Source organism: Nannobrachium achirus (genome assembly GCF_963921795.1).
Source record: "Nannobrachium achirus genome assembly, chromosome: 11".
Taxonomy (NCBI): Eukaryota; Metazoa; Chordata; class Actinopteri; order Myctophiformes; family Myctophidae; genus Nannobrachium; species Nannobrachium achirus.
In genome coordinates, this window is record NC_137820.1 from 30,576,532 (window position 1) to 30,594,089 (window position 17,558).

General features: G+C 42.9%; 1 protein-coding gene across 1 annotated transcript in view; it reads right to left on the reverse strand.

Moving 5' to 3' along the window:
• LOC308294895 (SITS-binding protein) overlaps positions 1–15,999 on the reverse strand; it is a gene marked incomplete at both ends in the record, with an annotated part of 60,642 nt that extends 44,643 nt beyond the window's left edge. The window contains 2 exons of the mRNA XM_080737812.1: positions 11,824–11,995; positions 15,523–15,999. Of these exons, the coding sequence (XP_080593938.1) occupies positions 11,824–11,995; positions 15,523–15,999 (649 nt within the window). The remainder of the gene's footprint in view (positions 1–11,823; positions 11,996–15,522) is intronic.
• Between the last annotated feature and the right edge of the window lie 1,559 nt (positions 16,000–17,558).

The window sequence follows — 17,558 nt, forward strand, 5'->3', positions numbered from 1 at the left end:
CAGATCTACAAGCACACAACGCCTCGCACCGTGAGGCGTTGTGTGCTTGTAGATCGGCTGTTTTTTGTAGATCGGCTGTTTTTAAAATGATAAATACAATACTGGCTTTCAAGCCGTTTCAAGGGGGCACACTTGACCCTTCTCAGGGGCACACCAAAGGTCCCCAGGCACAGTGGTTGAGAAACACTGCATTATGATATCCTTGCTTATTGTAAGTCTCTCTGGATTAAGATTGTCTGCTAAATGCCTATGCATTGTAAATATTGGATCTGTTATTTTCACTATAGTTGAAACAGGACTCATGTGGTACCGGTACCGTCCACTCATAATGTGCTTTCTCCCTTCCCAGAAATGTAGTGCAGTCAATCATTTTGTACAATAATTTGAATATTAAAAAGGAAATGACCTGGGCACTTCAAAAGAGAATACCCGAATAAAATACAGACGCACTCGACTGTGTCTGCACGTTTTATCAATTTGCAAGGGTGCAATATTTTGGGGGTGCACTAACACGTCTTTGACATGTGGTGCAGGGAAAATCATACTCTCCGTACTCAAGTAAATGCACGTCATTTACTGTCCTCCACTGGCCTTTGATGGTGTGCAGTGCACCATTATCGATGACTTGAGTACAAAGGATCCCAATGGAAACAAGCCATAGAGCTTTCTTAGGTTTAAAATCCTTTTAGCTGATCTTGTATTGAACTGTACTTTTTTTTAGAATTCAATCAATCAATCAATTGATTGTTCAATCAATCAGAGAGAGATCAGCTGAGAGCATCACCCACCTGCAACAACACAAACAATAACTAGGGCTGGACAAAGTACTCAAGCTCAGTACTTGAAACAATGATATTCTATATTATAAGTACATGCTTAGGTATTCAAAAGTATATATATATACTGTGTATATATACTGTATATAAACTTAAATAACAAAACATTACCCGCACACCGTCTGCACTTGCACTTCTTCAGGCATTTGAAGGTCTACCCGGTATAATTGAAATATGGCTTTAAGTGGTTAATTCATAATTCATAAAGTACAGCTACAGATACTCAAGTAAATGTACTATACTTTGTTACTGACAAAACAAACCAATCAACCAAGCAGCGGACAGAGAGGTAAAGAATATTTTCCTTGGGCTCCGCAAATGGAAAGATTGAGTCGGAGACAGAAACAAGGAAAGAGGGGGAGACAGATAAGGAAGAATAAAGAGCAAATTATGGTGAAGAGAGACAGATTAAGATGGACAGAAAAGGAGGGTGGGGTAGAGGGGGAGAGATTACCTAGGGTTGTTGCCAGAAATGAGTCAGTCAGTCAGTCTCTGTCTGTCTGTCTGTCTGTCTGTCTGTCTGTCTGTCTGTCTGTCTGTCTGTCTGTCTGTCTGTCTGTGTGTGTGTGTGTGTGTGTGTGTGTGTGTGTGTGTGTGTGTGTGTGTGTGTGTGTGTGTGTGTGTGTGTGTGTGTGTGTGTGTGTGTGTGTGTGTGTGTGTGTGTGTGTGTGTGTGTGTGTGTGTGGGTAGGGTCTAACTCTGAGGCAGTGGCTGTCTCAGAGAATGTCATATCTGACCCCAGTATCTCTGTGAGAGCAACTATGACTGTGTGTGAAACAGAACACCAACTTCCACTGATTAATGCCCGAGGTCGCCTCCTGTGGGCACAACAGCAAAGGCAGCGGCAGCACTAGACTCAGTTGAGACTGCAAGGGACTGCTGCGGATCATTCTGTCTCTCACTCTGTGTTAAAAAATGTTGCCATAGATATATGCATTGTTGTCTTTACTTTGAAAGCAAGATTACTGGTTTTACCAACTAAACTTAATCTCTCCAACTGGTTTCCATGCAGGCAATCATACTCCTCACTGTATTCATTATGGCAATGTATTAAATACACATCTTAAATGTTTGCCATGTGTACAGGGGGCTCTACATTATGTAGGCATGACAGAATTGTAGATTTGATATCAAAATATATCTCTTCTATTTTTAGGTCCTCCATCATGCTGTATAAGCACTCTTCTGTGAGGCCGAGCATGTTTAACCTGTGTAATGATGATTCTGTGTTCTCAAACATTACAGCTAACACCCCTGATGTCTGTGTTGTAAATTAAACCCTTAGGGAGGTGTTTATTCTCGAGGTAGGCTGCACTTTTGATTACTGTTTGGAAGTAACCTTTCTTGCTGAAATATCAACAGCTAGCGCAGGCCAACTAGGACAGCTATGCTACAGATGTAAACTTTAGGTTTTTATCTTTGGCAGGGCATGTCCACAAGTTGGTTGTGAGGGGCTTACAAATGGCAGGCCTCTCCAAAAGGAGGGCCAAACAGTTAGCAAGGTATTGCTCAGTGTCAGCCATTATAGTAAGCCACTCAATTTGGAGGAGGCGTTGTTTCCTTTACCCATGGTTTATGTCCGCTTTGTCTGACAAGTATGTCAACTATAGGCCGTTTAGGCTCTTTGTAACTGGCTGTTCTTTCATATTTTCTGACTGCACTGTCATTGTTTATGGCCTTTGTATGAGACATCCTTGTACTTCTGTTTATGTTGTCATAAATAAACATTTCAAATGTGTGTGTGTGTGTGTGTGTGTGTGTGTGTGTGTGTGTGTGTGTGTGTGTGTGTGTGTGTGTGTGTGTGTGTGTGTGTGTGTGTGTGTGTGTCCTGAAATGTCCTTGCAAAGCAGCTGATCTCAGTTCTGATGCGTCTTCCACAATTAATTTCAACCCGCTAATCTCTTAACGCTAGCTTCTGTCGGGGGGAAACCTCATATGTCCAAAACTGTTACTTTTCAGGATAATGCGCTGCTTCATGCCGCGTTGTGATCAAGTAGGGTTAGGAAAAAAAAGAAACGTTAAAATATGGAGATGGAGATAGTAGGTTTCCCTGCCCGGCGGCGAGGAAAAGCTAAAAGCAGTCAGACAGAACAGATATCAACCAGACAGTGAATAAAATGTCTTTTCTTGGACCCAGACGGAGTGTGAGACAGCTAGATGATCTCAATCGAATAGCTATCACACTATCACTTATTACAACAGCTCGCTATGAAAACAACCGAGGCCAGGCTATCTTTCCAAGCTCTTATTTGCAATGATGAGTCGGGGGAAACTTCCAGGAGAGCCAAGTCATCCGTCTCAATTATTTGGCTGTCGGGCAGAAACCTTGTATCTCCACATTTCAACTTTAAATTAGAGAAATTAGTGAGCTTGTAGATCTGCTATTTTTGCTAAAGAAATGTGAATAAATATGAAAGCAAAGGTCATTATGTCTGTCTGTGGTTTCATAAACACGCCTGCTGCACCAATGAAAAATATAAACAGGAGCTTGTGACCCAACAACAACTACTTTGGATCCATTGGAACATTTTTCTGAAAAGTATAATCGTTTTGGATATACAAGGTTCCCATGTCCTCCTACAGTGACATTATTTAGGACATATCAGCACGAGGACTGTTTGAAGCCTATGATTTACACAACGTACCTGTAATACAAAACCAAGCAGTGGAAAACGGGGCTAATTATATTGGAGTAAAAGAGCTGGGAGGATGATGTCACTGTTTTTTTGCAATTTTATAGACGTGAGCTTTTTGGACGTGTCTTACCAGTTAAGCTCTTTTTAGCTGATGAGGCCAAAACCCCAAAGATACATATCGCTGAAAATGATCGACAACTGGAAAATTCTAGGGGTGTAACGATAAAGTAACTGAATCGAAAAATCGTTTTTAATGTGCAATGATCTACTACAGTATATCGATATGCAAAAGCAAATATCGTACCGTTTGGCTCTGTATATCGTATCGTATCGTTTTATAAATCAAATAAACTGTATCGAATCGCTTTGCAATGCAAATTATAATCAATTGTATGGATACTAAGTATTCATGCCTTGTATTTAGCAATTTTTTGAGAAAAAGAGGGGTCTAATTACTTTTCTGTTCCATATAGCTACTCTTGGTCTATCGATAAATGTGTGTAATCTCTGTGTTCATGTCAAGGTTGTCCATATGTGTTGTAATTAGGGCTGGGACTTTAACTGATTAATTGCGATTAATTAATTACAGAAAATGAGCGCGATTAAAAAAATTAACGCATTTTAATCGCACTTAGTTTTTGCACCACAGAACCTTCATTTTCGGGCATACTGATCATAGCAATGCACCAACCAAGAAGAGACAACAAACCCAAAGGGAGAAGTAGCCGATCAGAGCGCTTTGCTTGGCCCAGTGGATGCGAAATTTAGATTTAAAAAACTCACTTGTTGATTCACTCGTACAACAAAATGTGTTTTCTAATTTCCACGATTTAAAAAAAATAGCAGATCTACAAGCTCGCAGCGCGGCACTCGGTGTCGCGCTGTGAGCTTGTATATCTGCTATTTTTCAATAGTTAAAGCATAAAATAATGATACACAATATCAGAGTGCTTGATCCACCAATGATTATTTCAAGCAGTGTAAATGCAGCGTAAATGAGGTTTGAGTGGGGCTTTAGGATGAAACTCAACTTATTTAACGTGGGGATGTGGGTCTCAGCGATATCTAATCTGTTGTTAGTAGCCCTTGCTTGTGTGTTTGCATGGCTAAAGACAGGTGGGACTATATGACAAGCTCCTCCAGTTGGCAGCTCTCTCAAATGTCACTCCAACAGTGCAACAGTGCACACTACTGCAGTGTGCAGCCCTCTCTGCTTGCACACTGCATGGCTACCATGCAGAGTTCATTTGGCTGGGGACCCCATGGCAGCGCCTCCTGGGCCCCCTGGGGGTCCCCGGACTCCATTTTGAGAACCGCTGTTCTACAGCAGAGCTCCCTTTACTTTCCTGCTCAAGCTACGTCTCTTGCTCAGATTTACAAGCTCACGACATGCATTGTGAGCTTTTAGACCAGTATAAATAGACGCAGCTCTCTCTCTCTCTCTCTCTCTCTCTCTCTCTCTCGCTAACAACCCCCAGGAGCGCTATATTAGTTTGTCAATAACTGTCACAACAACCTCCTATCTAGCCTTGTGAACCAGCCTAGATTTAGATAGAGGAGGCCGGTTTACGAGGCAACCTCATATCCCCCGTAACAGTTACATTCAGCTGACGCACACACCTTGGATGGGAATAGAGAACACTGTACAGTCCTGACTGTTCATTTAAAAGTGTACGGAGGGAATGCGCTTGAAAGTGAACTAAGGTAACGCACATCGACTGGTGGGTGCTGGGGTAAAGAGGCTTCAGATTAAAAAGGGTAGCGCCACCACCCGCAGTCCAAATCAGGTACAAAAAAACGAATTTATTTAGCTGACATTGTTTCCATGGCCAGTCACTCGGTCAGGGTTTTTACTGTGTAGTCACTGAAGACAAGGCCCAGGTGCATGGCAGTGGTGAATGCTATATTTATAGTCATAGTGCTTGGTGCGGACGGCCCACGTCCGCAGGTCAAATACGTATCAATTTGGGAGGGTCCTTGACATGAAAATGTTTGAGAACCATTGGAGCGACACGACACCTAGTAATTGTTTTTGCCCTCTCTGCTGTCCAACGGCAGCTGAATGGAATGCCATCCCACTGATGTCTATGTTTGCTTGCTTGTAAAATGAAACTCTTCATACTCGCCATAAACCCCAGCCACTAACATTGATGTGGCTCTACCTGCCAGACTACAGAGCTATAACATGTAGGCTACAATGTTAGAACACAAGGGTTAAAAGTGGTGTAAGTTATATTTTTGTGAAAGAAGTGTTAAAGCAGAGAACGACCCATTTTCAATAATGAACTATGTCATTAATATACATTTGAGTTGAATGTGGAAATAAGAAAAAGGTCCCCCCCTTCTGTGTTGTTTAGAACTGGAGGATTGATTTTAGGGTTTGTATTGCAAAGTATACCGTGATGACACCATCACGGTGTACTTTGCAATACAGCTCTACATTCTGATAACAATCATTGTTATATAGAGTGTTTTGTTCAGTAACAGGGGTAAACAGAACATATTTGACCAGGATACGACTTTTATCCACTTAGGTGAGAGAACTCATGCAAGCTAAAGGGAAAATAAAATAAGTGAGATTGGAAGTGGTAAAATAAAAACAAAACAAAAATAGCATATAAAATTGGAACTGGAACACTATAAAACTGAACCTGTTAAATTATTCTCTTCCCTGATTAAATCAAATGAATAGGGCTCTTTAACCGGGTTGTAACTCTGAACTGTACTGTATGTACCGGTAGTCTCCGAATGTTGCTGCTGCTGTGATGACGTCAGAGATTTGTTTCACAGCACAATCATCAGTGTTGTGTAAATTAAACGTGTTTTGTTCATTCTTTTGGTTACACATATTGTCTCTGTCAGGTGGAAAGTCTGGAAACCTCATACTTTATATGTCCAAAACGTGTTACTTTTTAGGATTTAAATTCCAAAAACAGAATATGTTCCAGATAAAAGATCAACGCACAAAACTAGTGAAAACAGCCGATCTACAAGCACACAACGCCTCGCGATGCGAGGCGTTGTGTGCTTGTAGATCTGCTGTTTTCACTGGTTTAGTACATTTTCTAGATGAGAAATACAAAATGAACGGTTTTGGACATACTACAAGGTTTCCACCCGACAACAACGATATGCTATAAATATAAGGTGCTGGGAGTGAAAATTATAATGTAGGGGTGCCTCGGATTAATAAAAATATTTATGGGGTGCCCTGAGACAAAAAAGTTTGGGAAACCCTGCCCTAAAGAGCCCTCTGAAGCGGAATAAACAGTGTTACGATTGTTTGGAATCAGTTTTTTGATGTTTGGGATTCAGTCTATGAGCGGTTACCTGATGGCAACATCCACATTTGTAACATCATTTTGTATGACTTTTCTTTTTTTTTGTTCTCTGTAAAGCTAAACAGACAAACGACACGTTGCAGGCTCCGTTATTACTGTCCTCTCACAAGGTGGAAAGGGGATTTAAGTCATGCGACTCCCTACGCTAAGCCTTGCCCGATGAAGCGTTACATAAGATACCAGCGTATGTGTGCGTGTGCGTGCATATTCTTGTGCGGGTGCACGTGCACAAGGGGACACGGCTAACAATGGTCAGTGAAATCGTAAAAGCCTGTTGTTTGTACCACATGATAATTATGGCCTTTCTGATGTCATGCAGCCCTCACTCTGATCTACACGTGTTCAGCTGTCTGGGACACAGCTTAGCACTTGAACCTTTTTTGCTCCTCGGCTCCGCACAGACACACACACACACACACGCACGCACGCACGCACGCACGCACGCACGCACGCACGCACGCACGCACGCACGCACGCACGCACGCACGTACACGGACACAAATACCAGCGCAAGACTTCTTCACACATTGACAGAACATCACACGCTGCCCCCCACTCATAATGGTACACGTTGGAAGCAGATGAACAACAATAACAGATTTGAATGTGAATGTTTTAGTCCCATTCAAATCTGTTATTGTTGTTGCTCCAGCTTTATCTCTTGAGCTCAGCTGGACAAACAGTGGGCTAACGTTCCTCTTGCCCACCAACGCAGAGGCTGGGGTTCGATTCCTCGTGGATTACTCCACAAGCGCCTTGGGCACTCCAAAGACACACAATTGGCCGTTTTTGTGGCAGTGGTGGAAAATTTGTTGTACTTAGTTAAAAGTATCAATACTGCAATGTAGAGGTACTCTGTTACAAGTAAAAGTCTGGAATTCAAAATGTACTTGTAAAATGAAAATGTAATGAATGTAGTGGCATCAAAATATACTTAAAGCAAAAGTGCAAAATGTTTGAAAATAGCAGATCTACTCACAATGCGTTGTGATGATGCGACGCGTTGTGAGCTTGTAGATCAGCTATTTTCGGATAACCCAGGTAAAAATACAGCTAAACTGGATAAATGTATGTTTTATAATATAATCATTTATATCTGCTAAGTAATTAGTAACTAAGGTTTTCAAATAAATGTAGTAAAAGTAAAATATCTGGATGCGAGATGTGTAGAAGTAAAAGGATTGGAAATTGGAAATACACAAGTACAAACACCTCAAAATGGTACTTAAAGGGATATTCCACTTTCAAAAAAACTTTTTGTCATTGTATGGTCTAATCAGGCTTGTATGAACATCCTTAACAGTTTTTAATTTTCTTCATTCAGTATTTAGATATTTGATGTAAATGTTATCAGGCCCTCCGGCAGGCCCAGGCCCCAGGGCCTCTCCCCACACACACTCATTGTAACTTCAAACTCCATTTTAACCATGATAGATTCATTAAAAACACCCATTATTTGTTCTGGTGACTCATACTACCCTCCTAATACGTGAGCAGGCCGTGTTTTTTCCATAACGTTTTTCATGTATTTTTAATAATTCTTTGGGAAAATGGAAACAATTAAATGCAATAAAAATATATAAAAAATACATGAAAAACGTTATGGAAAAAACATGGCCTGCTCACGTATTAGGAGGGTAGTATGAGTCAGCAGAAAAAATAATGGGTGTTTTTAATTAATCTATCATGGTTAAAATGGAGTTTGAAGTTACAATGAGTGTGTGTGGGGAGAGGCCCTTGGCCTGGAGGGCCTGGTAACATTTACATCAAATATCTAAATACTGAATGAAGAAAATTAAAAACTGTTCAGGGTGTTCATACAAGACTGATTAGACCATACAATGACAAAAAGTTTTTTTGAAAGTGGAATATCCCTTTAAGTAAATGTTACTTTACACCAATGACTCGTGGATGCCACAGGTGGTGGCTGTTCATCAGGGGTGGGAGTGTGTATTCTCTGTGTTTATGTCAAGGTGCGGCTTTGTCCATAATGTGATCAAATCACTCCGTTTACTCATTTATATCCATAATATTAAATGTTTCCCTTAAAAAATGTCACTATCCACAGGTTTGACACAGATTGTATTTATTTGCTAAATATTTACGTATAGATTATAAATCATTGTATCGTATCATATTGCCATGAACCAATATCGTCCATGTATCCTCAACCATGTATTATGATACATGGTTTTGAAAATGTTTTTTCTTTTTTTTCTTTTTTTTTCTATCAAATTAGATTTTAAATATTTACATAATCATGTCTCATCTTTGTTCCCTGGACTAGTTGAGAGACATCAGAGCTCTGGTAGAGCTTCGACAAATGGTGACTGTATGTGCATGAACTCATTTGGACAGTCTGCCTTCTCAGTAAAGGGGGTAAACCTTTGGCTAAGGTTTTAAAACTAGAGACGGATGGTAATGTGTTTTACAGACGACTCAAGCTATGGTTGAAATCAAATCGACTGTGCTCACATGAATAGTTTCTGCTTCCGACTGGTTATTTGAATGATTATGTCTTTGTTTCACAAGCTAATGTATTTGGTCAGATATTGGTTAGTTAATTATTAGTAGTATATACAAGTTATTTTTTTGTACTTGATTGGGTTAGGACTTGACTAGTATTATTCTATTTAGATAAGCCTCCTGTGGACAGGTGATGAAAACTATAGCTCTCGTGCTATATAAACTTCAATGCATCCGGTTTGTCCAATGTAATTGTGATAAATAAATAAACATAACAAAGGTTCAGCACTCAAGTAAATGTACTCATTTACTGTCCACCACTGCTCCTCAATGTCAAATGAAAAGAATCACAGCTGTATTGGAGGATACGTACGTGCATTTGTTTAAGACCCTCCCCAGGGTGTTAGGTGTTGGCAGTAACAGGGACTATAGAGGGGAATTGGTCATTAACACATTAAACGCCCACGTGGTTCCCACGCGCCAATCTCTTTGATGTTTACGTGTGCCCACAACGCGTTCGACGCGTTGTACAGTAAACTATACTGTACTGTAGCTACTGCACTTGGCTACCGCGGTGATGAAACAAACTCCATTTCCCAACATGCAGCGCGAAATTACGTCACCCGGACGTGCTGTCTGTCTCGTTGACTTCCTGTTTAGCGGCTGCACAAAAATGCTGTTTTCTCCGGATTCTCTTCCTTTTTTCTTTTTTTTCTCAAAACGGCAGCCTCTTCTACCGGCCGTAACACAAACACTGTGGCTTAGAATTGATAAAAAACGGTCCTGACTGAAAGAAAAGATTTTCGCGAAATAAACAGGACATACTTGGATTACATTTACTCAGATTACTTTTCTCGCCAGTACTTCGAAGGTAGGTGGCTTGGTAGCAGCCAAGTCCCCCAGGGTTAATACAATACCCACAAACACACACACACACACACACACACACACACACACACACACACACACACACACTAGGGCATTCACGAATAGGGATTTTTAGTATTCGAATTATTCGACCTCAAAGTATTCGAATAGTCGAATATTCGAAAACTCATTCTTATGACTTCCTATCTAGCCAAGCTTTATAACTATATATTAAAAAAAAAGGCAAATATTCGACTTCGGTGAACAACGTCGAATAGTGACTTTGATATTCGAATATTTGGTGAATGCCCTAACACACACACACACACACACACACACACACACACACACACACACACACACACACGTGCACGAGCACACGCACCCAGCACATGCTTCATCAGTCACGTTAACCATTTACATCCGCTGGTGGCTCTTTGACTTGTGGCATCCCCGCCCCGAAGCCCACCCACCCCCCTTCCGTGCCCGGGATCAAATCCAACGCGCTCAAAATAACCTGGGGGGGAGATATTAGAGTCAGCGGAGCGGGGGGCTCTCGTCCCGACTAGCTCCACCAACAACAACCTGCCCCTATAATAGAAACAAAAGGCAATTACCGCCGCCATCCCTATAAGAGTTAATTTAAGATGCTAAAAAGGTGGCCCCGTTTCCCCTTTGTAGTCTAATCTCTCAATTAATAAAGCTCGTCATGGAGACAGCAGACCGTATCGCGTTACAACTCTATTTGCGGGGACATGTGCTCTCCCCGGTCCAGTGGTGCCTGTTTTGAGCGGACAGTGGTTTCACTGAGTGGGAGGTGGTGGACCGACGTTCTCCTCCTCTCCTCCTCCCCACGTGCGGACATGGCAGTGTACGTAAACACGACACCGTCCATAGGGGCTTCCCTCGTGCCCTGAGATTCACTCCACGCAGATCACATGTCCCTAATGCCACTGGGCTGCTAACCTTCCACCACTGAGGTACTTTTACATTTTACATTCTTTTACATTTTAATCTTCCAAAAAATGTCTTTGCCTACTTTGTATGTACAGGGGGTCTGCAAAAACAGGACTTTCATATTTTACATTTTACCACTTGACCCCTATAGCATCCATATTCTAAGGCCAAACATAGCAGATCTACAAGCTCTTACACCAAAGAGAGCAGACTACTGTCTAAGTAGAGAGTGAAAGGTCAAAAAAGGTGAAACCGAGTAAACTATATCTTTGAGAGCAGCAAATTGGTGTGCTCTTTTTTCTTATGCTTAAATGTTAAATACACATTAACTTGAATCTAACACACACTGATGATAGTGCTGTCGAACAAGTCTATGAACAGTATGAAGCCATCTATGAAAGAGTTTGATTCCCTGCTTCATCTGTCTCTCTCAGAAAGGGGGGTCCTTGAATGGCATGAAAAACATTGAAGACCCCTATTCTAGATGTTTGTCTAGACTTTACGTACCACAATTAAACAAGCCATTTTTTTACGTACTGTCTGTACCCTTGAAACCATCAATACATATTTAATCAATCATTCAAACCTTTCGTGTCATTGATTTTATGTAAAGGCATTCAGCTGTCATAAACGAATGCCACAGTCCTGATCGAAAATCTACAAAACAACTGCTTAGTTCTGTATGTCCAAAATCATCTGTATTGTCGACCCCGTCTTTACCTGATGAGCCGAGGAAGTAGTGTTCGAGGGCGGAGCCAAAGCCGGAGGGGTGTGTCCTCAGGTCGCTGACGATGAAGGGCTGCATGGTGGCATTCTGATCATTGATTGGCCAGCTTTGTCCAATGACGCTGGCGCCGCCGTACCATGACACGTTGGCCATGGAGAAACAGTCCTGATAGGACACACACACACACGCATGCACGCACGCACGCACGCACGCACGCACGCACACACACACACACACACACACACACACACACACACACACACACACACACACACACACACACACACACACACACACACACACACACACACACACACACACACATTTTTATAAAACATCTTGTAAGAGAGAGAAAGCAGTAGAAAGAGAAAGTGATACAAAACAGTGGTTCTCAAAGTGGGGTTTGGGGACCCTTGAGGAGTTTCCAGAGGATCCCTAGCAAAATGGGTTAAAATAGCATCAGTCAGTTTAACCAATTTAACCCAATTCAATCTTCGGCTATTCAAAAATCGACAAGCTCACAACGCGAGGCAAATGGCGATGCACCCAGCTGTTAGATCTGCTTTTTTCTGCTTTTCTTTATCTTGAATATTACCGTATATATTTTTTTATATATATTAAGTTAGCACATGAACGTTCTCTTCTAGGGGTCCATCCATGGCACAAGATATTTTCAGATGGGGGTCCGCAGCCTAATACAGATCAATTTGGGGCTCCTTGACATGGAAATGTTTGAGAATCACTGACATAATTGATAGAGACGGTTAAGTAATGAAGAGAAAGATGGAATGAAGAAGAGTTTTGGATAAAGAGTTGGAGAGGCAGGAATGGGGGAGACTGGAGGGAGGAAGAGTGTCAATGAATAGAGGATGAGATGGGTTGCATGAAGAGGGCAGAAAAAGCATGTTTTTCATGCACATTGTAGGCTACGCACGCACGCACGCACGCACGCACGCACACACACACACACACACACACACACACACACACACACACACACACACACACACAAACACAAACACACACAAACACACACACACACACACACACACACACACACACACACACACACACACACACACACACACACACACCTGCAGGCCTTTTTTTTGGGGGGGGGGGGGGGGGGGGAGTGCAACAACCCAATCATCAAATAAAGGCCTTTGCACACAGGGTCCGAAACTGACAAATTGGTCCCTGTGTATGAGGCCATAGAGACATTCATGCCTTATTGTTATTGTTTTGTCCATGCATTCATCATTAGAATGATATTTTGTATTTATTTTACTGGTTAATGGTCAGGTGTTTGCACAATTCGAGGCAATTACACTTTACTATTAATCAGGAAAATAAATGAAGAGAAATGAAGCTATAGCATTAGCTATACTGCATGAATACTGACTTTTTGATCAATTGGATTTGATGTTTTTGTTTTTGCATAACCATGATATTGTAGGCTAATAGCAAAACTACAGTGGCCTATATCAAGTTTAAGACTTTCTTAGAAAGCAGTGTGCATGCGAGGAGGGATAAAATTACACATTTTCTCGTGCAACTCTCTTCCCCCCAACCAACTGGTTTTCCACCATGACTGAGGAACGGTTGCACATTGCCAGAGTCTGGACCTAGTCCTAAGTTCTTTATTTCATCTATAGCTGTGGTTTCCAACCCTTTTCACCATCAAGGTCCATTATTTGTTCGGCATTTGAGCCACGGACACCATTTGGTGACATTTAACCTCTCAGACATAAAGCTACGAATATGTTGTTGTCCTTGGATAGGATTGTGTCCACAATTCCATGCTGTAATGTGGAACCATATAAAAGATAAAAGGCAAATGTTTTTTTTTTTTGTGTAATTAAAATGTTTTTATTTTATTTTTCTTAGTTGTTGATCAAAATAACAATTCTTCTACACTCTCTTAATTGTGTAGACTTCTTGTTAATTAAGTAATGCAAATGCTTAACAATAATTTAACTCACCATTTTACACTCAAAAGTTAAAGATCTACTGTATAAGGTCCATACCAACTCTCCATCATTTAGCTGGGGACCACCTGGAACCCCCTCAAGGACCACTGGTTGAGAACCACTGATCTATAGGCTACTGCAGAGGTCTTCAACAGGGGGTCCGGGACCCCTAGGGGGACCTCAGAGTTACTACAGGGGGGCCGCCAAATCTTTGTGTGATAGTATCATGTTTTTACATTAATTACTGGAACCCTATAGCATCCCTGTATTCTAGTGGAACATTAGCCCAAAAGATAGCAGATCTACAAGCTCACGCGCTGCGAGGCATTGTGAGCTTGTAGATCGGATATTTTTTGGCACAGAGGATTGGTGTAGAGGGAAAAGAAGAGCAGACTAGTAGGTTGACAGTTCAAGTGGTTAAATGTCTGAAGATACTGTGCTGTCAAACAAGTCTATTGCTGTATAAGAAATCGATGAACATCTGCAACACAATTTTATACGATATGTAGCCTAGTGGGGGTCCCTGCTTCATCTCTCTCTCAGCTAAGGGGTCCTTGGCCTGAAAACGTTTACAGTATAGCAACAGGAGCAGGTGCCAAGCAAGTCATCAGGATTTGGGCTTTTCCGTCCAGTCACGCCACGTGACGAGGTGTTATGCCCAGGAATGTTCCAACGGGGACAGATTAACCTTTCAGAACATCATAATAGTTTAAGTGGCTCTTTGATACTTATTAAGCCGGGGAAAAGTACAGTTTGTGCAAATGTGACGATCAAGCCTGCATGTTCTCAGGTGAAGAAATCGAATTGTTAGTCTAGGAACAAAGACACATAGCATAGGCCTAATCTGTCCAGTCGCGCGCACTTGAGCCAATGGCTGAAAAGAACAAGTGGCGAAATCAGCTAAACTGGGGGTAAAGTGTCACGTAACTTGACATGCAACTTTTTTACATGTTTGCAGAAGTTCACAACTTGCCAAACGCCTGTAATTTGCCTGTAATTAGCCTACAATAACGCCAAATGACCAACTAAATTAAATATCTAATTTGTATGTTGTGACAGTGCAATCAAGCAACTAAATATCGGCCTAGCCTATAGCCTAAGTGTTCATCAACTGCATAGGCCGCCTATCATATAAACGTCTAAGCTTGGTTAAACTTTTTTCTTTTTCTTTTTCACATTCCCTTTCTTATAAGCTACATATCTGCTATTTTCTATAGCCTAATAGCCTAATAATAATATGGTTAAAGTGGTTACATTGATGCTATTCACATTATGGGGAGTGGGTTAAGCTGAAACTTAACTTCCCCCCGTGGCCGTGGGAGAATAATTATTATTAGGGACCCCCCTCATGGCCCCTGGGATGGAAACCCCCGCAACCCTCAAGACCCCTACTTCAACTTCAAGACCCCCTATACTTTGAGAAGCACTGATCCCCCTATACTTTGAGAAGCACTGATTTATGGCACTAACGGTCACAGAGGCGTCAATTGGGTATGGCACGGCATGGCAGCTGCCATACCTTGGCTACAGGGGGAAATAATAAAATGTAGACTACTTTTCATTGTGCGAGGGCGCGCGTGCAAGACACCAGTCCTGTTGCCATACCTTAGCTTTTGCTGAACTGACGCCACTGCTAATAACGGACGGTGCGCCCTCACCCTGCCATGCCGCGCATGGATGGCATGCGGAGGAGAGAGAGGCCCAGACAGACAGTCTACCCACCTTGAGCTCCACATGACAGTGCACCGGCGTCCAGCTCATGCTGTAGCACTCCGTCTCCGTCTCCTCGCGCGCCTCCAGCGAGATCCGCACCTCGGCCACCGAGTCCCACGTGTAGCAGAACTCCGTCTTGTTCAGCCAGCACAGGTTGCGCACGAACGGCACCTCCAAGGCGTCGGCGTTCGTGCCCACGTTCCCCACGTCGATCTCCACGTAGGTCCTGTCCTCGGCCAGGGTCTGGATGACCAGCGACTGGGTCCTCCTCTCCCAGATCAGCCCGCTGAAGGTGCCCCGGAGGACCCAGTTCTTGTTGGGCTGGTCCACCACTTGCCAGTATATGATCCCGATGGTCATCACGAAGAACACGGCCACCCCGAGGCAGGCTATCGCTCCCTTCCACGTCTCGTTCATCTCCTTCAGCCCCGTGTCCCACGTTACCTCTGGGATGGGGCTGGGGTTCCTATTTCGTGCGTGAGGCATGGTGTTTTGTTGGTTTTTTTTGTTGAGAAGGGCTGTGCGGTGCAATGAATCAAATGCAAAAAACGTCCAAGAGATCTCGTTGGGTTAAAAGCCTACGGTGGTGTCTCATCATGTCATAAGTGGAGGCTAGACAGTGAAATATCCTTACTGTTGTGTCCTTGCTGAACCGCCTAACCGCTGTTTTTGCGCAATGTTGGAAGTAACAGAGACCTGTCATGTGCAGAAAACTGTCCCCCAAAACGAGAAAAAGAAAAGTATAATCCCAACGGAGAGAAAAGTGATCAGTGAAAATTTGACTTACCACATGCTGCCTGCCTGCTGCTCTAAAAAGCGCTGCTTTGTAATTGCATTGGCGGCTGCAGAGCACTGAGAGCAGAGCCCATGCAAAGCCGGGTTTGGCAGCACATGTCCTACGAATAGCTCCTGAGACGCACTGACTTGCTTGCCCTGCACTTTTTGTCCGGCTCTGACGTAACACCGTTTCTTCAGAAAGGTAGAGAGAGACGAGGAGAGACTCGTGATGATGATGATGATGATGATGATGAGGAGCCGGTGGGTTTGGCAGAGTCGCGCGGGGCAGGGCAGGGCAGCCAGCCGCTTACCGGCGGGGCTGCATGAGGAGAGAGAGAGGGAGAGAGGGAGAGAGAGAGAGAGAGAGAGAGAGAGAGAGAGAGAGAGAGAGAGAGAGAGAGAGAGAGAGAGAGAGGGCCACAGACACACCGACAGCGGGGAGAGGAGAGGAGCCTCGCTCCCGTCCGTCTGTGCGCCCTAGCCGGCTGCGTGCGTCCAGACTCAGCGTCGAACGTGTCTCGCCATGCAATGCCCGTTCCTTTTGCAGCAAAAGTTCAGCAAAAGTTTTGCTGCATTGTCTTAAGTTTGGTGCATTCATTCTGCACTGTAACACATTGAGTGTTGTTTTAACTCTCCCAGAGTGTGTCCTATAAAATGGAACCAAATGGAGGGTCCATTTGAACCCGAGTGTTACCGTGTAAACATGAATAGCATGTGTGGGTGGAAATATATTGTATAACGGTTCTCGTGCGTTAAGGCGTTATGTTCCAAAATGTTATATCAATGAAGGCATCACTAATTGCTCTTAGACATGGAGTAGGCCTATATTTTTTATAAAGTATTAGATCGTCGGAGGTGCGCGCGCCGATTTGTTTTCACGTGAACGAACAGGGGACTGTGACTGTGCGTAACTGTCGCGGTTGGTGCGTAAACTCGTTCCATATGGCGCTTTAAGGGTTCTTAACTTCACCAAACACCTCTCCAAACAAAGCACAAATATAGTCGTGAACGTGAAGTGTAAATGAGGTTACACACATAGGAAACTTTTAATGACCAACAGACTTCTTTCCTCTAACGCGAGGCATGCTTCTTTTTTCCTCGTAGCTGGACTCTAATTGCATATTATAGGTCCCATATATATACTGTAGGCTACTCTACACATGTTCCACTGACAGACAGACTGACCTAAATAATTGCATTGTTGATGGCGGCTAAGTGTTAAGGTGCTGCACCGCTACTTCTTTGCAGTAGAAACGTTTCAAGGCAGG